This window comes from Spermophilus citellus (genome assembly GCF_964194105.1).
Source record: "Spermophilus citellus genome assembly, chromosome: 2".
Lineage (NCBI taxonomy): Eukaryota > Metazoa > Chordata > Mammalia > Rodentia > Sciuridae > Spermophilus > Spermophilus citellus.
Window position 1 is genome coordinate 4,670,325 of NC_138183.1, and position 21,643 is coordinate 4,691,967.

Here is a 21,643-nt window from a genome sequence, read left to right on the forward strand (position 1 = left end):
TGCACTTGGAAGGGAGGCCGGCAGTGCCTTCTTCCATGGATAGAAAGAAAAGAAAACCCTTTAACGTCCCCTCAAGCAATGTGCTCAGTAAACCTGGCAACACTCGGGCTTGCGGGGTAGACATAGCTCTTCTCATGGGGCTAATGAAGAACCGGGATCAGATGGGAGAAGGAACCTGAGATGGCCTTTGTGGAACTGGCCAGCTTACTGCCTCTGAGTTCAGCCTTTGCTGTGTCCTGGCAGAGTGCAGAGGAAGGAGTTGCTTCCTTGCACCCAGTGCCTCCTGGTGGTCCTGAGCCATCAGGCCTCATTTTCCATTTTCCTGAAGCAATATTGCAGTTGTGAAAAATGATCAATAAAAAAGTGCTTTCTCCCGTCGCTGGCCTTGCATGCCTCCAAGTGAAGCAGCTGTCCTCTCACTTCTACCTGTTACCTCCAGCTGTTTTGATATCATAGTTGTATATCTTTCCCATTTGGTGGCTTTCTGGCTCCCTTCTTTCTGTCTGATTTTTCTCTGCACTGCCTTTCCTTCTTGCCTACCGCTTCCTGCTTCCTGTCCCCAGTTACCAGGGGTGGATGAGTGTCCATCAGATCCCTGACCTTAGCTATTGCCTCCTAATGGACTCTGGGTTTATGGGGGAAGGTGGGGAAGCTGGTGGGGCTGCATCTGACACCTGGACTTAGTGCTTCAAGCAGAAGAAGCAGATTTTTCATGACCCTGGAGGAAAGGAGTTCAGGAAGCTCCCCTATGAGATCTGAACGTCCAGGAGGCCCTTAGAGCACATTCTCAGCTCCCAGGGAGCCATCCCTTCCTTGCACTACCCATAAAAGAAGAAGTTCATGATGATTCAATTATAATTTTATCTTTATCAAATTGGTAACTTTTGAAAAAATCATGCTTACTGGTTTAAATAACTTTGCAAATGATCATTGCTTAGAATTCGTGAGATGTAGAAGTGTCCATTGGTTTTCATTTTACTCATTTCTTGGTTGAAAATCTCTTATTTTCTCTTGGGGGAAAAATATCCAGGGTCAGATCTGTTATTTAGAATGCTGGTTCTTCCCCATGCCTCACCTGTAAGTGTTGGGGAAGAATAATAAAGTACTACACGGATCACCATGTGAGCGCTTGGGCAGCTTTTGTACCAGAAACCATCAGGGACCCTTTCTCAACCTTCTCGTTGGCTGCCTTCATTGGGGACTTGTGGTGACTAGTAAAATGTTTGCATTTCATAAGTACATTTGAATTCTACCAGTGTTGATTTTTACACTGGGAAGTCAAGCCCACAGTGCGTTTTCATAGAGGAATCTTTATGCTATCATAGCATTTCGGTGTCAGAAGGGACCTTGGGCATAATTGTAAACTTGCTCTCACACTGTTGATCCAGGCATTAAGTTATTTATTTAAAAACTACTATGGGCTGAGGCTGTAGCTCAGTGGCAGAGCTTTTGCCTGGTATGTATGAGGCACTGGGTTTGACCCTTAGCACCATGTAAAAATAAATAAAGGCATTCTGTTCATCTATAAGTACAAAAAATTAAAAAAAATAGTATTTTGCATTTCTGGCAGTCTAGCTAGGAATAATTCTGGTTGTGTCGTCTTCCGTGCTACTTTGGCCTTCGATCAGTAACAGAGAAACATCATATATGCCTTCCCCTTTCTTGGGTAGAGAAGTCTCAGATGTCAGTGGTGATTATTTTGGGGTGGTTCAGGCTTATTGGCAGTGGGGACTTGATGTCTCATCTTACTTGGACTTCTTCCTCTCATAGGTGTACATACAAACTAGCCTGCCATGTTGTCCCTTTTCAGGGGAGTTACCCTCATCCTTGTCACCACCGTTCAGTGATCCCTTACAGTGCTCTTATGACTGCATTGTCAAATTTTGCTATAAACCCCTTCCTGTTTCCTGCCTGCATGTTCCTAAGTGGCCACGTGTCTTAGGGTTGGGCTGCTGTAAAGAAATAGAGTAGACTGAGTGGCATAAGCTGCATGTGTTTTTCACAGTTTCGGAGGCCAAGTTCTGGAAGCTCAAGATCAAGGTGCCAGCAGATTTGGTATCTGGTGAGGGCCCTCTTCCAGGTTTGCAGCTGGCCACCTTTCGCTATGTCCTTACCCCATGGAATGAAAGAAATCTGGCCTCTTCCTCTTTGAATAAGACCTCATCTATCCCACGTTAGTTCCCAAATAACACCACTCCAAACCCCATCTCACTGGGGACTGTCCTTTGATAGGAGAGTTTAACGGGGACAGAATCCTCAGCCCCTAGCACTAGGCTGCTGTCCAGTGATCTTTCTTTGGGGCTGTGTACGCTGCTCTCTGAGACCTTGTGGGGCATCTTGATGAGAGCCTGATGTGACAAGGAGGGCTGGCTGATGTGGGGCAGGGCGACAGTGTTCTAGGTCCCCTAGTTGATCTTCTCTTGTGTTGCCTGCTCTTGCCTCTCTCTTTAGGCTGCTTTCTCTCCCTTACAGACATCTCACAAGGGCTGCTCCTCCATTTTTAGCCACATTCACAGTTTGCTTTGTTAATGAATCTGTTCTGCTACATGAGTGATGTGTCTCCTAGCTGATTGGCATTTTGGAAGCACGATAGCATGCTACAGCTGTAGTGTAAACAGGAGCAGTTGTGGAGAAAGACCTATTAATAAACGTGTGAACTCAGGGAAGTTCCAGTGGAACAGCTCTGCACAACCTAAACATTGTCACTATTCAGAAAGGAAAAGATTGCTGTTTACTTCTTTGGTATCTTTTGAAGTTTGGACATTTGAGGATTAATATGTAGGAAGAAAAGAAACCCAGATGGCATTTAGTGAGTAAATCATGCCACAGTTGAGCAAGGAAGCACAGCCCTGATTGGGTGTCCTGCTTTAATGGTAATTGAAGGGCCCCAAACCCAGCTTCCCAGTGGAGAACAAATAGGCAAATAAATTGGAGGCTTCCTTTGTATGGTTTATTGGTACTGTTTTGAGCAACTAAAAAGATTATTTACACATACAAGCTCAAATTTGAGTTTTTTTTTTTTTAAACAACTATTGGCTATTTGAAAGAAGTGTTGGGAGATAAAAGAAAAAATCAAGCTAATATCATTATCTGGTATTTAGATTAAAATCTAAGCAAAACAATTAGATTTGGGGTATTTTTCTGTAGTTGTTTTCCTTGGCACAGACAATACCAGGCAAGCTCGCCTGTTTTTTTGCTTAAAGTTTTTCTCAGAAAAGGAACCAGAGCTTTATTGTAATACAGGGCTCTTACTCATTAGCTGGAAACAAAATGTGTTTCAGTAATGAGGGGCAAAGGTCTTTGCGACTCAAAGTGGTGACGAAGTGTTCCTGGTTTTACAGGAATCTTGGTTCTAGTTGAAATCTAATGGCTTGGGGAAATAATGACTGAATGGGAATTTCAGATTAGCACCACGCCCCTGTCACCCCCAGTGTACCACACACATCTGTGCAGGGCGACTTGACCCAGTTGTGTGTGGCGTGCATCAGTCTAGGTGTCACATGTTCTTAGATTGTGATTATGGGTTTCTGCATGTTCTGCTGGACCTTGAAAGTGTTTTCAGTGGACTTGTACCAGCCAGCTGTTTTGGTCACTGATTTGCAGGGGCAAAGTGGCACCGATGTCCTTGTTTGTTGCTATCATTATGTTTAACATGAAATCTCAAAGAAAATTCTCCAGTAAAAACAGCCTATTAGGGCTGGGGATGTGGCTCAAGCGGTAGCGCGCTCGCCTGGCATGCGTGCGGCCCGGGTTCGATCCTCAACACCACATACCAACAAAGATGTTGTGTCCGCCGAGAACTAAAAAAAATAAGTATTAAAAATTCTCTTTCTCTCTCTCTCTCCTCTCTCACTCTCTCTTTAAAAAAAAAAAAAAAAAAAAAAAAAAAAAAAAAAAAAACCAGCCTATTAGCAGTACCACAGTTGCCCCATCTTAGAACAATAACTAGGAAGCATCATCAAAGCTGCTAAAAACATTGAATATGTTACAGCCAAGAGTAGAATTTAGATTTTCTGATAGTATTGAAGTTCCTATGGTTTCATAATTTTTTTTTTCTCTAAGGTTTTAATGCTGAATAATAAGACCTTAAAACAATGAGATTTAAAACTTCTCCCAAGGGACTGGGGTTGTGGCTCAGTGGTAGAGCACTCACCTAGCATGTGTGAGGCTCTGGGTTCGATTCTCAACACCACATATAAATAAATGAATAAAATAAAGGTCCATCAACATCTGAAGAATTATTAAAAACAAAAACTTCTGCCAACTCACCACCTTGCACCTGATGCAGTTGGTAGTGGGGAGAGCCTGCAGCATATCAGGGCCTACGAGAGGCCAGGCAAAGGGCACAGACAAGAGCTGCCAGAGTGAGTGACACTCACCTGATGTAGTTTCCCATCCAGAAGGAATCACCAGGTGTCATTGCTTAAGTGGGCATGACATGTGCTAGTTCCTCACATGTGAGGTGAGTCCTGGGTGGCCCACCTCCTCCTTCAGATGTGTGTGACCTTGGGCAATGACCTCTTTAAGGCTGGAGCCTCCTCATGTAAAATGGAGATGAGTGAAATGGGGTTGGCTTCTCTCCTTTTCCGATGCTGGAAGAGGCCAGTGGTAAGAGGACTGTTGGATGGAGCAAGTCTGTTCTCTAGATAGGCGAGAATGCCAGGCCAGGCCCGAGCAGTCTGACCAACCTTCAGTCTGCCTAGCAGCCAGCCACTGTGTGCAGCGGGATCCCAGAGGAACCAACAACAAGGTCTGCACTCTCCTGGTCTTCCTGGGTGGCCAGTGTCACTGTTGGCCAAGGAAATAGCACAGGCTGCCTTTCTTCTGTCCCAGGACAATAGGAGCCATGTGTTTGGAGAGGGAGTTGGCCCAGAGTGACTTACATGGGGGACTGGGGGTGGGGTGGCGTGGGAGGTGTCCTTGCCCTCCTGATTCCTTTTTTCTGTCCTGAGGGCCTCTGATCTAAGCTTTCTACAGTGTGTTAGAGCTTAGTTCTGTCCTGTTCTTTGTCCATAGGATTTGGTTATGGCAGTACCAGTGCATTGTTAATGTTCTTAGAAACATATATAAAGTGAATTCTTAAAAATAAAGTGAAACATACCTTAAGGTCAGGAGAGTTCTTCCAGCACCCCCACTTGTCCCTTCTGTAAAGAAGGCCTCTGGTGAATCTTTGAGAAGGAAGTAATGCTTTTTTTATAGTGGGAAGAATCAGATCTTGATTGCTCTGGTTTATAAGTTTTGAGATTTTTGAATGTCAAATTCTCTTAAAGTGGGATTCCAGCCATATGGCACCGGTAGAAAGATGTTGCATATGGTGAGACACTGTGGCATGGACCCCTGGGAGGTTCCAGCATGCACGTCACCTCCAAGTACTGGGTCTGATTGAATGCCACTGGCTTAATTAGCATATTGAACATGACAAATTTCTTTTTAAACTTAGGTTCATTGGAAAATGAAAATGTTTTCTTTATCTATTTTGGAGCAGGTAGAAGCATTCAGAGCAATGTGGCCGACAAGCAAATGGAGAACTAACTAAGGGGAATAATTTGTTGCTCATTTGATTTTGAATCTGAAATTTTAGCCAGAACTTGCATTTGAATGCTGTTTTTATCATTTTCTGTCATATTTCCTTCCAGTATATGTCATTAATTATAATTCATAGCTTATTAAAACTAATAAAAATTTTTTTTTGATGGTGCCGGGCATTGAACCCAGGGCCTTGTGCATGGTGGGGGCAAGCACTCCACCAACTGAGTTATATCCCCAGCCCAATCCAATTTTGACACCAGGAGCTCAGACTTTCTTTTTGGAGTGGGGGATGGGGGGAGGGGTGGCAGTGCTGGTAATGGAAACCTAGGACCTCTACATTCCAGGCAAGCTTTCTACCACTGAGCACACCCCAAACCAGTTTAGACTCTTTCAAGAAGATTCTGTAAAGACCTAGGCTGCCCAAGGGAAGTTGTATTAAGCTTATTATAAGAATATAGTAGGGATATCACTTCACCTCTTTATGGTGAAGCTTAATGCCCTTTTTAGGAACATGGAGGAATTCAATTTTAGAATTTAATGGGTTCTTGAGGAAAATATAATGTTTGTTTTCTAGAAAAGGAAGTGAGATGTATGATCACATAGCAGTTACTAGTAGCAAAGCCCAGGAGCACATTTCTCAAGAGGATGCTTGCGTGGGCTCGCTGGCTGGGCATATAGAAAATATTACAGACCCTACCTGATGACACTTTGAGCTTCTCACGTGCTTAGTATCACCAAGCAGTACTTTAAAAAATACCCAGTAAACCAAGATTTTCCTAATTCTAATTGGTCTTTCCCTCAGGTCATTATAAGGTGTTGAAATTTTCCTAGGTGTCGAGGGGATAAGTAGATATAATTGATTAGAAAAGGCTTTAGGTTGAGAACTGATGGAAGAATCCTACATCATTCATAGAAAATAGAAGGCTGAAATTAATAGAGCAGAACTGTACCTGGAGAAATACTCTCAAAACTCTAGAGCGCTCTGGGGTGTTGCAGGGCTGTGCCATGGTGTGGCAGCCCTGTGGTGAGTAAAGACCCTGTCCTGCTCGCCATGCATACACTCTGTCTCCGAAGTGGTAGGAAGTGAAAAAAAAAAAAAAAAGAATAGATGGATTTATTTCTTTTCTTTTCTTTTATTCTTGCTGCTAGTGAAATCATCTTGATTAGAAAATCACATTAGAACTTCAGCAGTTGCTGTTTGAAATAGAGCTGTTTCCATGCCACAGACGTTTGGAGAGGAGATTGTTTATTGAAATGTATTTTTATAGAAAATATTACAGAACCTGTAATCGGAAACTGATGGCACTGTTTTGTAGAGTGATATGTTCCTAACGCTGGTTGTGGGTTCCCTCTGAGCTCCCTTCTGCTGTTCTAGAACGATGAGCCGAGTGAACGTTCTCCAAAACTCTCTTCGGATCTACACCAAGCTTCATGGAACAGAGTTTTTGGTGCTTGAATAATGTATAAATCCTGTTGGACGGGAGCTGCCTGTCAGTTTTATTAACTTTGACCTTTCTCTCCCATTATAAAGGTGGTCCGGTTAATATTTAATGGGCCCCTTATAGATCTTGACAGTTGGAGCTGTGTTCCTGGAAACTGGGATCCGTATATATGATTAACAAATGCCACTTAATCACTATGAGTCATCTTGCAAGGGCAAATTTCATTCTGGGGGAAGAGACGTCCCTCCACCTACATGGGCTCCGGGAGCTGTGCTGTGGTTGAGGGCCTCCAAGATGGTGGGCTGCACAGGAACCCTGTAAAAGGCAGATGCAGTTAGCATGTAGTTCTGCTCTTTTGCGTTTTGTTTGAGCAGACAATTCAAATGATGCCAGGTGGGCAAAATCCCCCTGCCACTCTGCATAGTTTGCAGGACTCTTCCTCTCCAAGTCAGCAGGAGTGGAATGGCTGAGCTTGCATGGACAAAGGAGAGCCAAAAGGAGAGCCAAAAGGAGAGATGATTCCTTGAGCCAGGAGGGGCCCTGCCAAGCCGTCTTTCCCTTTAAATTCCATAAAGCCCCATGCATATTGCACTCATTGCAAATTCTAGTGGGGAAGATCGAAACCCAGGCAGCTGACATTTTGAAACATTGTCTTTCAAACTTGTACTGTCCCTTGCTTCCATTGATTTCCCATTTAAGAAATCTGTAGGAGAAAACCAAATTTGAACAAAATTCATTGGTCTAAGATGAGTTGTTAGAGGCAAATTATGCCCCCCTTTTCTACCCTGAGAAGAGCTCCATTTTTATTATGAAGGCAATATATCCTTGTCTTGTGTGGGGCAGCCATAGACTGCACAGCAAATCGACCAAGTAAATCAAGAGCCTGTTAAGAAGCAGTATGGATGCTCCAAGTACAGCCGTTTCAGTCTTGCTGGGTCACTGGTATCTTCATTTTTATAGCCACTTCCAAGGAGCAGATCATTTCAATTGGCTTTGTTTTCTTCGCTCTGTTTGTGTGCAGCCCAGTGGCATTAGGGGAGGCCATTTATTTTCTAGAACGTTATTACCCTTCGCATCCAGGGCCCAGCCCTTTATATGTGGTGGTCAGCAGCTTCATTACCATGAGCTGTAAGTAGCTGACACGACAAAGAAGATCTATGCCTAGGAAGAACAGTTTGAAAAGAAATTGATCAGAATTTTAGAATGAATTGCTCTTTGTACGCTTACTTTATTCTAAATATATGTTTGAAAGATCTTGCTTAATTTGAGAAGAGAGGAGGAAACATTGGATGTTAAAAATGATCTCAGTCCAGATTCATAGCTTTACATTTGTACATTTGAGTGTTTTGTTTACATCGGTTCAAAATTGGGACAACTTTCAAGGCTGATTTTATTGTGAAGAGTTGATGATAACTCTTACGATCTAAAATACAAAGCCCAGAATTAAAAAGTCATCATTATATATCAAGCTGGAGAGACGCTTTATTTGGCAATTAGTGAGAATGATGAGTTTTATAAATCCATAGGTCCTGGTGGTAGGAGTTTGGGGATTGGCTGCATGGGGCTGTGAGGGAGCTCTCTGCAGTGATGCAAGATTTCTATGTCTTGATTTGGGGTGTTGGTCATGCAGATAGATACTTCTGCCAAAACTTATTAAACTATACACTTAAATTGTGTGCATTTTTCACAAACTGTTATCTTGAAGTGGATTTTTAAAATTTCTTGTTTGGTTTAGAACTAGGCAGTGTCATTTCTCTTTTCCAATGGAGAAGGTGAAATACTGTAGAGGGTAAAATGATCTGTCCTGTAACCTCAGAGCTCAGCAGTTTGTCCAGGAATAAAGCAAAGGATGCTGGCACTGAGCCCACTTAAAGTATGTGCTTCCTCCCTTCTACTTGTTTCCAGTCACAGGTAAGTGGAGATGGTATTGACTTCTTCACCAGTTCTCAGCGAGCCTCTATTTGTATACATTTTGTCAGATATAGTCCTGAGTTTGTCCTTCTGATTGATGCTGGTACCTTAACCATGAAAACAGTAGCCGCGTGGCACTTGAGTGTGTGATGGTTGCGTGTTCCTGGCCCACTATGATAGGCCACGAGTTTTGTGGTTTTTATTATATGGAAGATATGATAATGAGTTCTCAGAACTAACTCTCTTTAAGGGAAACCTTGGACTCTTATTATTTTTTTTAAGTGACATAAGCTTTAAAATTATTTCCATAAAATATATGAATAATAGTGAAAAATAAAGAAAAATTACCCAATTCCTACTAGTATTTAGAAATATACTGCTAGCATTTTAATTGTCTATTTACATGCAAATTATTTTTAATTCCACAAAATGATGTTGTAAAGTTCTTCTGACATTTTAACCGCTTTCCCAATTCACTGTTGGACAGTTTGGTTAAGTCCAGTGTTCATCATTGTGCAATGCTGTCATGAGCAACCTTATCCATATTTCTTTTCTATTTATGCACTTCTCTCTTTAGGAAAAATTCCTTGCAGCAGCATGTTGGTAGCTGGGTATGATATTCCTGAACTGGTGGAGCAGGTTGGGACTGTGTCGTTTGGTGGTCTGATGGTGGTCTGATGCTGTTTCCTCCCCACTTTGTTTTCTTCTTCTCTGTAGTTGCAGTACCACGCAGGCCTGGCATCTGGCCTTTTGAATCAGCAGTCCTTGAAGCGGTCTGCAAACCAGATGGGAGTATCTGCCAAGCGTCGACCAAAGGCACAGCCCACCACCCTGGTCCTGCCACCTCAGTGAGTGATGGGTTTGGAAAATAACTTTCCTTTTGGGTGAACTGGACATTGTGCTTGTTTTGAGCTGCTGGAAAGTTATTTTTGTTTTCAGAATTGTTTCTTTCTTTAAAAAAGGAGTATGGTGGAAATAGAAACCAAGTGCTATGGTAACATCCTTTGCATAGATCTTTATGAAGCAGCTGTAATGCAGTTTGTAGTTTACATGTTTACTATGTGACCTTTCCTTCTAAGACTTTTAGATGACACATAGCTTATCATTTCATTTGTTTCCTTATCACAGTCCCAAACTTGGCCGAATATGATTTCCCTTGTCCTTATCTGACAAAGGAGACAGCTGAGGAACACCTAGAGAATCTGCTAGAGCTGGCATTGGAAGCAGTTGGGTTGCTGCTTCTTTTGGGTAGTGACCATGTGCCCTTCTGCGCCAGGTGCAGCGAGGTTCCTAGGGCACACACCTCTGTGAGTTCTTTCACACATGTGGACCTCCACGTACTACCACTGCCAGAAGGCTGGAAGGGCCCCTTCCTCGCCTTGTTCCCAGCGTACTTGTGCTGCCTTCCTCCCTAGCCTGGCCTCTGAAACAGTTTGCCTACCCTTGAACTTCATATAAATGGAGCCGCACAACATGGCATCTCTGTCAGCTTGTGTTTGTGCTGGGGATTGAACCCAGGGCCTTGTGCATGAGGAGCAGTGTTCTACTACTGAGGTGCGGCCGCCTGGGACCAGTGTATCCATATTTTTCCACTCAGTATCTTTAGATTCAGCAGGCTGTTTGTACTTTTTGTTGCTATGTCTTCTTGTGAATATGCCACGTTGTTTCATCCATTTACCTGTTAAGTTATTTTGTATCAGAAGCCCTAAGAGATGTGTGCCAAGGATTGCTCCATGATGCAGCTGTCAGTCCTTGCTGATAAAGAGGGGCCACCCCCCCCCACCCCAAGGCTGGGCATAGACTTCAGGCACATTCCCCAACTGTCCTGCTGTCCTTAGACTTCCTTTTGCTTATGAACTAAAGGACAACTACATTTTTACATTTCCTGCCCAAAGGAGTATTCGCATAGAAGACTTAATAGTTTGCCCTTACTGAAGGTCTCATTTATTTTCTGCTTGGTTAGCAAATATTTATTGTGCCTACTATGTGCTGGGGCATGGTCCATGCTCTGGAGATGTAATCACGAGCAAGATGGACACGGTCTTCTAGGAGTCTTTTGTTTAGTGGGTGGTGGTGGTATGGGAGTGGGGGGTAGACAGGAAAAAAACTCTAAACAAATTTATAAGTTAGCACCATAATTTCTAGTTATAATCAGTGGAAGGGAATAAAGAAGAGCAAGGTGTGGGAGGGGAGCCTGCTGAAGTAGAGTAGCCAAAAAAGGGCTCTCAGGACATGACCCGGGGCAGACACTGGGAGGAAAGGGAAGAGCTGGGGTGGCCCCCAGGGATGCTTCCTGGGCCTTTGTCCAGCAGGATTGCACTCTTCTACCTCCATGTACACCTCTCCAGACTTCCTCCACATTTTGCGTTCACTTCCTGGACAGGATGAACACAGCCAAGGGAACTGGGCAAATTGTCCTCGAGTGTTGTGTGTGCTGGGTGCCATATTTCTCAAGAAGCAGCTGACCAAAGAAGCCCAAAGCTTCTTGAGGAGCGTTGCACTCTGTTGTTGCTTACGTGTTGGTCTGGGGGATCTGCACAGCTCAACCTGCAGCTCTCTGAAGTCTGATGGCCTTATAACTTGTCACTTTCCATGCATGGATTGTCTATTGAGGCAAGATGTTGGCGAGGAGTGAAAGACTTTCTAATGGTCCCGTAAGACTGGAGCCAAAAAGTGTTTGTTGCTAACTCTCTTGACAAAAGTCAGTTCTTAGTCCATCTGTTCACCATTTGTTAATTTGCATTGGCTTGAAACCTGTTTACAGGTGACATGCTATTATGAGGACACTTAGAAACTATTTTAAGCACCAAGGCAATCAACAGACTCTGTTCTGATGCCAAAGGAAGAAAGAGAGAGAGGTATTCACAAGTGTCATTATAAATTTATAATAAATCACTCAAAATACTTAGTTTCAAAGAGAAAAGTAGTTACTGTGTGTGTCCTAAGAATACAACAGTGAAATGATTTCCTATACTTAGTTACCTATTTCCTAAGAAAACTGACTGCTGCTTTTTCACATCTTGGAGCTTTTGGGGCTTACATTATCCTGGAGTCTCTTCATAAAACTAACATCCATTGGCAGGATGTACAGGTAAGACTCTCATTGCACTTTTGTTGAACACCTACTGTGTGTTACTCATTGTGTTTGATGTTAGCTAGAAATTCCATATAGCTACTGGCCTTACTGGGTTATAAAAACCCTTTTTAAAGTTCAAATATATATATATATATATATATATATATATATATATATATATATATATATATATAAAAATAGTAGTAATATATACATAATGTAGATTTTAAAAAAACCCCAAAGATTATAAAAAAGAAAAAAGCTAATGTCATCCTAAAAAAGTTCTTACTAAAATTTCAGTAGATATTAATTCCAGACTTTTTTTTGTATATACATGATTTTGAAAATTATATTACAATATAATCCCAAAGGATTATATTGTAATATAAATATTCTCAAAGGTAGTTATTAGTCTAAGGTGGCATGATTTGATCTATGGGATTTTAGAATTTGCGTATTGTTAGTGGGGTTATGGTTGTATTCTATAGATTCCTAATCACAACATTTTTATTATAAGCATGATAAGACCTGACGTTAACTCCTTAAATTCAAGGAAATCCCTTGAACCCCCTTTAAAAGACCCAAATTCTCAAATGTTGCCACAGAACAAATTGCTCCCAAACTTAGCATTTTAACCACGTGCACATTATCTCTCACAGTGTCTGTGGACCAGTACTCTGGGATGGTTTGTCTGGGTGGTTCTGGTCCTCAGTCTATCATCATGTTGCTGTGGGGAACTGGCTAGGGCCACAGTCCTCAGAAGACTCAACTAGGTCAGAAGCTCTGCTTCCCAGGTTGCTCACTGGTGCGGGCTGTTGACAGGAGACTGTGGTTCCTCTCCACAGGCTGCTTGAGCAGCCTTGTGATATGGCGGCCGGATCCTCCAGAGGCAGCAAGCTCAGCCAGAGAGAACCAGGTGGAAGCCATCCTTTTCATGACCTAGCCTCAGAAGACGCACGGGTCACTTGCACTTGTTCTCTTCATTAAAAACGAGCCATTAAGTGTTTACTGACATTGAAAGGGGGTGTCGTTAACTCTCCTTTTGAAGAAAGAGTGTCAGCCTCAAAGAAAGAAAACTACAGACCAATATCTCTAATGAACCTAGATGCAAAAATCCTCAATAAAATTCTGGCGAATCGAATACAAAAACACATCAAAAAAATTGTGCACCATGATCAAGTAGGATTCATCCCTGGGATGCAAGGATGGTTCAACATACGGAAATCAATAAATGTTATTCACCACATCAATAGACTTAAAGATAAGAACCATATGATCATCTCGATAGATGCAGAGAAAGCATTCGACAAAGTACAGCATCCCTTTATGTTCAAAACATTAGAAAAACTAGGGATAACAGGAACTTACCCTGACATTGTAAAAGCTATCTATGCTAAGCCTCAGGCTAGCATCATTCTGAATGGACAAAAGTTGAAGGCATTCCCTCTAAAATCCGGAACAAGACAGGGATGCCCTCTATCACCACTTCTATTCAATATAGTTCTCGAAACACTGGCCAGAGCAATTAGACAGACGAAAGAAATTAAAGGCATAAAAATTGGAAAAGAAGAACTTAAATTATCACTATTTGCAGATGACATGATTCTATACCTAGAAGACCCAAAAGGGTCTACAAAGAAACTACTAGAACTAATAAATGAATTCAGCAAAGTGGCAGGATATAAAATCAACACGCATAAATCAAAGGCATTTCTGTATATCAGCAACAAAACTTCTGAAATGGAAATGAGGAAAAACACTCCATTCACAATATCCTCAAAAAAAAAAATAAAATACTTGGGAATCAACCTAACAAAAGAGGTGAAAGATTTATACAATGAAAACTACAGAACCCTAAAGAGAGAAGTAGAAGAAGATCTTAGAAGATGGAAAAATATACCCTGTTCATGGATAGGCAGAACTAACATTATCAAAATGGCGATATTACCAAAAGTTCTCTATAGGTTTAATGCAATGCCAATCAAAATCCCAACGGCATTTCTTGTAGAAATAGATAAAGCAATCATGAAATTCATATGGAAAAATAAAAGACCCAGAATAGCAAAAGCAATTCTAAGCAGGAAGTGTGAATCAGGCGGTATAGCGATACCAGATTTCAAACTATATTACAGAGCAGTAGTGACAAAAACAGCATGGTACTGGTACCAAAACAGGCGGGTGGACCAATGGTATAGAATAGAGGACACAGAGACTAATCCACAAAGTTACAACTATCTTATATTTGATAAAGGGGCTAAAAGCATGCAATGGAGGAAGGATAGCATCTTCAACAAATGGTGTTGGGAAAACTGGAAATCCATATGCAACAAAATGAAACTGAATCCCTTTCTCTCGCCATGCACAAAAGTTAACTCAAAATGGATCAAGGAGCTTGATATCAAATCAGAGACTCTGCGTCTGATAGAAGAAAAAGTTGGCTCCGATCTACATATTGTGGGGTCGGGCTCCAAATTCCTTAATAGGACACCCATTGCAAAAGAGTTAACAAGAATCAACAAATGGGACTTAATTAAACTTAAAAGTTTTTTCTCAGCAAGAGAAACAATAAGAGAGGTAAATAGGGAGCCTACATCCTGGGAACAAATTTTTACTCCTCACACTTCAGATAGAGCCCTAATATCCAGAGTATACAAAGAACTCAAAAAATTAGACAATAAGATAACAAATAACCCAATCAACAAATGGGCCAAGGACCTGAACAGACACTTCTCAGAGGAGGACATACAATCAATCAACAAGTACATGAAAAAATGCTCACCATCTCTAGCAGTCAGAGAAATGCAAATCAAAACCACCCTAAGATACCATCTCACTCCAGTAAGATTGGCAGCCACTATGAAGTCAAACAACAACAAGTGCTGGCGAGGATGTGGAGAAAAGGGTACACTTGTACATTGCTGGTGGGACTGCAAATTGGTGCGGCCAATTTGGAAAGCAGTTTGGAGATTCCTGGGAAAGCTGGGAATGGAACCACCATTTGACCCTGCTATTGCCCTTCTCGGACTATTCCCTGAAGACCTTAAAAGAGCATGCTACAGGGATACTGCCACATCGATGTTCATAGCAGCACAATTCACAATAGCTAGACTGTGGAACCAACCCAGATGCCCTTCAATAGATGAATGGATAAAAAAAAAATGTGGCATCTATACACAATGGAGTACTATGCAGCAATAAAAAATGACAAAATCATAGAATTTGCAGGGAAATGGATGGCACTAGAGCAGATTATGCTTAGTGAAGCTAGCCAATCCCTAAAAAACAAATACCAAATGTCTTCTTTGATATAATGAGAGCAACTATGAACAGAGCAGGGAGGAAGAGTAGGAAGAAAAGAGTAACATTAAACAGAGATATGAGATGGGAGGGAAAGGGAGAGAAAAGGGAAATTGCATGGAAATGAAGGGAGACCCTCATTGCTACACAAAATTACATATAAGAGGTTGTGAGGGGAATGGGAAAATAAACAAGGAGAGAAATGAATTACAGTAGATGGGGTAGAGAGAGAAGATGGGAGGGGAGGGGAGGGGGGATAGTAGGGGATAGGAAAGGTAGCAGAATACAACAATTACTAATAGGGCATTATGTAAAATTGTGGATGTGTAACCGACGTGATTCTGCAATCTGCATTTGGGGTAAAATTGGGGGTTCATAACCCACTTCAATCTAATGTATGAAATATGATATGTCAAGAGCTTTGTAATGTTGTGAAGAACCAATAAAAAAAAAAAAAAAGAAAGAGTGTCAGAAAATGTGCAGACATACTTTAAAGCCACCTAGTTGCAATGGCTAGCTGAGCTCCCCTGGTGGAAGAACCGGCTCAGGGAAGGACTGGCTGAGCTGGCCAGCCCCATTTGCGTATTTATTCAGTAAATGTTTTCTGCGGGCCTCCCAGAAAGATGTAATAATCTTGGCCTTCAGGAAGCTCTGAGGAACAGACAAGTAGCAGGACATCATGACAGCAAAGGCCAGGTCCTAATGATGGACCCCATGCCTAGGAAGGCCACGCAGGGTACAGGAGACACACCAGGGGAGCCCGACTGGCCGCCGCCACCAGCTTTCTCCACCACCCACCCTGGGAAGGATGGGGGCTTTATCTTGTGGAGGGAGGGCCAAGCTTTCTCACACAGCCCCCAGTATTCTGAGGAAAGGTTTATTTCTAAGTAGTAGAGGAAACCAGGGATATGCTCTCGGTGCTCCTGCACACCACGGCCCCTCCCCATCCCTGGCCTCTACCCAGCTCTGCCTGGCTGAGCTGAGACCACAGGGGTGGTGGGAACGCAGATTTGTAGGATAGGTTAGTTTTTCAAATGCACTTGGCTTTAACTGTAGGAGTCTTTGAAGACTCCAGTGTCCCCCTGAGTTCCATAGGATGAGTGATTTGATTTGTGAGATTAATGATTCATATCTTTCTTCCTCTCCAAAGAAGCTTGTAAGAAGATAAAAATGTTGTTCACCATGGAAGATCTTTTGCAGTGTGTTAGTTTCAGGGCCACGGATGAAGCACCCTCCCTTTCAGGTGTTCCTTAGTCTTGCAGGCGGGACAAGTCTTTGCATGCAGAGCCTGTCTCCCCTGTTGCTGGGTAAACCTCACAGGGCCTCTGACCCTCATTGGTCAAGGTCAGCCTCTCTGAGAACTGAGCTTATCAGATTGATCAGTACGTTGTGTTTGCAGATATTGGGGTATATAATACCTGCCAGATTGGGTTGTGTTACTTGGCTGTCTCTCAGAGCCTCAGCTTTCTGGTATGATTTTGGGGTGCTCTGTGTTAACATGGGATGTTGGTTTTGATGGATGTGGCCAGCCTGAGTGGCCTCTGTCTCCTGGGTCTCAGCAGCTATAGAGCGGGCTTTCAGTGGCAGCACACGTGAAAGGTTCTTCTCTGTTCTTATTTTGCACACCTAGGTTTCATTTAGGTTTGAGAGAAAAATAGTTTTTCAGAAGTTAGTTTAGAGAATACTGTCCCCATGCCTTGGAAGTTGAGACAGGCAGTTCCTTCTGTGTGACTGTCATCCAGGAGAAGCTCCTTCCTGCTGAACCAAAGGCACACTTTCTCTCATGGGCGCTTCCCCGCAGTCACTTGGGTGGACTGTCCACGTTTCCTGTCCGCTGAGCTCCATCCCTCGGCTGCTCTGGGCTGTTTCCCCGTTGCTCCTCTTTTTCTCTCCTCTCCCTTTGGTCATTGTCCTTTCTCTTGGATCATCCCTGTGAGTAGACAGTCCACCTCCTGCAAGAATCCCCATCTCTGGATCCTACTTCCCTTGTCAGCTCCCACCTCGTTCCCCTCCTCTTCACAGCAAGCCTCTTTGAAGTTGTTGACCTCTTGTCTCTAGTTTGTACCTGCCAGGCCACCACTCTTGGAATCTCTCCCTGTCCCTCGCCTTGACTCCCCTAGAATGCTGCACTGGTGGAGTTGTGCAGAGTGTCGTCTTGCTCTCTGGCGGCTTCTGCTTCTTGACAGTTGGTGTCTCTTCCTGTTTTATTGCTCCGTGTTCTCTGAGCCCCCTGGTGGTGTTGCCTCCATGTTTGGATCTGTACCTTCGGAGGCAGTCTTCATGCCCTGGTTCCTGGCTGGCCCACCTCGGTTCTGAGTAACAGCAGCACCACCACAAAGTGGCGTGCTCTGTTAAGAATCACTGGGAGGAAGCGCCACCAACGCAGGAGCCCCCGAGTGATGATGTGGCACTCATGCCTGGGGTCCTGGTGTTGGAGCAAAGACTGCCTTCGGAAGGCCACTGATTGGCCCTGGGAGTTTAACTGCAAGAGGTGCATCTTGTGCCGCTGCCTTGCACTATTCCCAGGAAGATCATGGACTTGTGGTTACGCTGGGCACAGGCGATGGATAGGATCCTCTCCAACATATGTGGGGACTGCTGCTCTGCTCTGGAGAGGGAGAGGCTCGTACTGTCTTTTGCTTTACATGAAGCCACTGGGAGTCATGAGAGCCCAGCTGCGGCAGCCTGTCCTTGGTGCAAGTCGTGAGTGTGGTGGGAGCTGCTCAGGGCCCTTGGTGTTAGAGAGGAGCAAGGCAGGCACTTGCCGATGGGACGCCTGGAGGCCTGGAGTCCCCCCCTGACCACTGTTTCTTTATCTTTTCTGCTCCTGATTTGAGCCCTGTTGATGAGTTGCGTTTCTTGTTTTTCCCTCAGCTACACTGGTGTGAAGCTCCGCGTTCTGAGCTTCCAGTACAGGCTCCTTGACAGGACTGCCATTTACATGGAGAGGATGGACACGGGTTTTGAGGGACTGATTTTCTTCTTGAATACTTTGTTTTTCTGTGACTTGATATTTTATTGAGGGGATAATTGTGTGTATATAGTGATTAATTTATAATAAATGCATCAACTTGGTGATAGCAATGTGGAGAGAGTATTTGGCTTCTCTTTTTCTTAGAGTGAGTTCATGTGCCCCCGAGCAAAGTAACAGTGAATGAAGCACGACCCAGGAGCGCACCGGGTCATGGTCATGAGCTAGATGTGCAGAGCCCGGCTTCCCAAAGCCCCTTCATCTAGGGATGCCCTGTCACCCAGACTGACCAGCCCTGAGTGTAGTGGGGAACAAGCAAGTGTTTTGCCTGTACTGATGTCCCACAGAGGAGAGAGAGAACTGTGCAGTCCTAAGTTGTCTGAGGTTTTAAAAAAAGTCATCAAAACTTGCTTGGAAATTCACTAAGTCCTTCTTTCCCCTACTGGCAAGTATTAAGTAACAATATTCATTAAATACCACGGAGAGGCTATGTAATAAAGAAATAATCCTCAGCCTAGGTGGCTGTAGCTCTCCAGAAGAGCTGAAATTGAGAATATAATTAAAGATTAAAATGTTGTTTGCATTCTAGAACATGGAGAGATCTTTGCTCTCCATTGCGGGACCATATTAATAAGGAAGAGATCAGTTTCCAATAACTGACACTACCAAAGCTCATTTATTAACATCGGTCACAGTTAAGCATCTGACTCCGTGCTTCTTTTATCTTTTTCCTCCAAGACTGGAGCCGTCTCCAGGAATGGTGGGGAATACCAGTCTTCTCTCAGAACAAGTTATCCATGTCTGTTCAGGTCCTGAGTTGGAATAGGAATGCTCAGACAGCAGGAGCCATCTCTTTAGGAATCTTAAACCCTGCTCTTCATGGCAGCTCTCTTTTGGCCATAGAATAATTTTCTGCCTATTAGTTTCAGCCGGTTTGTGTACAGAAGTTAAAAGGGTATAGGAATTATACCATATATTGTTATTTTCAGGTTCTATAATTGCAGCTGGTGAAGGCCATCTCTACACAGGATGGAAGGAAATTTTGTGTGGTCAACCTCTGGTATCCAGAGTTCCTTGAAGCCACCTGCGGGCTCAGCCTCCCAGCGGAACAGCCTTGCCCCGGTGGGCTGTAACAGTTACTGCCCAGGCCCCATCTCCTGTTCCTCTGTCTTTCATTGCTGTTCTCACTGCTGTTGGCTGGAGCAGACTCCCGCGGCGTTTCCTTGGGGTGGGGGGTGGAGGCTAGACCTCCTACGTCCAGGCTCCAGTGGTGCCTTGTCCTCGTTGCTCCTTATAGAGTTTCTCATTTGAGGGCCCGGAGAAGACATGCCCAGTAATGGTGGCTGAAATGTCCTTTTTTATGTGTTCATTTCCTCATGTTATTGGCCTGTGGAGGAGGGCAGTATCTCTCCAGATCCACCTTGGATGGGGAAGGGAAAGTGCTCCAGCGCCCCTCACCCGCCTCCCCCACCCGCATCCCTGTGTGGCTCTAACACTGTGTCTGCGTGGCGTTTGCCCTTCTTGCCCATAACCTGGTAGCCTGAGAGCGTGATGACCAGGGCTGTGGGCACTGTTACTGCCCAGCCCTCGTGCACACCTGTTGGCTGAACAAACGAATCCTGAAAGCTAGCTCCTTTCCATGCCGCTGCCTGGCTGCTGCGGACAGGGCATCTTTCTTCAGGATGTTTTGGGTGTGCCTTTACCATGCTCCTAGGGAATGGAAGTTAAGTGTGTGAGTGGCTGGCGCCAGGTGTCATTGGATAGGCAGAAGCGCCCACCGGTGAGGCTGTGGAGTTGCAGGCCCGTCCCTGGTGCTGAGATTTCCTGTGGACTGAGCATGGAGGGAGTTGCTCAGTGGCTTCTGCAGAGGGCAGGGCCTGCAGGCAGAGCCTGGGGGTGTGCTGCCCTGGGGAGAGCTGCTCCAGCTCCTGAGCAGGGCGGATGTGTGGAAAGTGGTGTAATAGGAGGATTAATCAAGTGGCAGGATGCAGATAAATAAGATAGTCCTTTGTAGCTGTTTAAAATATAATTGGCTAATGTTACTTATCTTTTATCCCCTCTCTTTGGGCAGGAGAAAAGTCTCTGGGAGAAATAAAATGAGGAATCCCTCATAAATATTAATGCAAAAATCTGTCTATGGAGAATAAATATGGGGACATTTTGTTTTAAATGCTGTATATCGTTGTGCTTCATTAGCATATATGTTGTAAAAGCGACTTTCCTCCCCTGGAGAGAACCACATTCTGTTCGACTAATAGCCAAGACTGAAACCCATTCTCTCAGGTTTGTAATACTTTTAGCCAAAGAGGAGAACTTTGTTCCCCTGTGTCAGCCAGAGGGGTTCCTTGGTTCCTTTGTGCTCAGAGGTGGCATGAAGGGAGAAGCCCTGAACCCTGACTTGCCATCTCTGTCCCTTTCTGGACCTTTGGTTTTCATTGCCTGGTTCCCCACGCTGTGTGTGTGTGTGTGTGTGTGTGTGTGTGTCCCTCTGAAGGGATTTATTCTGTACTTCCTGTAGGCCAGGTATGTGCTTAACCAGCCTGGGAATCTAAAGTTGCAGAAAGTCCTGTGTGTACACAGATGAGAGATAATGAGTTTGGCTTCAAGCAGTACATACTGAGGTGCCCCTAAAGCTGGGGTGAACCGATGTGACAGACCAGATTGACTTTACAACAGTTTGGTCTCTTCTTCCTGGAAGTGTTGGGTGAGGGAAGTATGGTTAAAACATTGGCTGATTGCTGAAAATGGATAACAAGGACTTTACTGTGGTGGGTCTTGGTGCTGTTGTATTTTGCTATTACACTACTGTGGGTCCCACAGACTCTCTTATCTATTTTTGTGCCTACACTGATTCCCATTATCTGCAGGAGGTATGTCCAAGACCCCCTGTGGATGACAGAAACCAGTCAGTATAAAACTATGGTCATTGAAAATCTGCATATCTGTGATAAAGTTCATAAAGTACCCACAGTAAAAGATCAACAACAAATTAACAGCAAAATTAGCATGAATTTTTTACCATAGGGCTCAGCAACTTCAGCATACCTTTTTTCCCTTCCCTAATTAAGTCAAGAACTTTCACCATTTTGCTTAAAGGAAGCTCTTTACAGTTTCTCTTTGGCATCTCCAAATTGCCAGTGCCACTACTTTTATATTTTGGGGCATTATTTAGTAAATGAAGGGTGACTTAAACACAAATGCCAGGAGACTGCAGTCTACCTGAAAATTCCTTCAGACCAGGAGCTCACTGCGGGGACTGGACAGTGGAAAGAAGAGTTAAGGAGAAGGGGGCTGTTGGATTGGAATTTTTTTCACAATGAAATGTTTTTAAAAATATAGGTCTGGAACTTGGATTGTGGTCAACGAAGTAGAGGTTTGGAAATGAACAGTGTAGGGTTGGTAGGAGAATTCTGGGGA

At 43.7% G+C, this 21,643-nt stretch overlaps 1 protein-coding gene across 1 annotated transcript in view; it reads left to right on the plus strand.

Moving 5' to 3' along the window:
- The window catches only part of MED27 (mediator complex subunit 27), a 191,338-nt gene that overhangs the window by 55,136 nt on the left and 114,559 nt on the right, over positions 1-21,643 (plus strand). Inside the window, exon 3 of the mRNA XM_081280014.1 lies at positions 9,600-9,730. Within this exon, the coding sequence (XP_081136140.1) occupies positions 9,600-9,730 (131 nt within the window). The remainder of the gene's footprint in view (positions 1-9,599; positions 9,731-21,643) is intronic.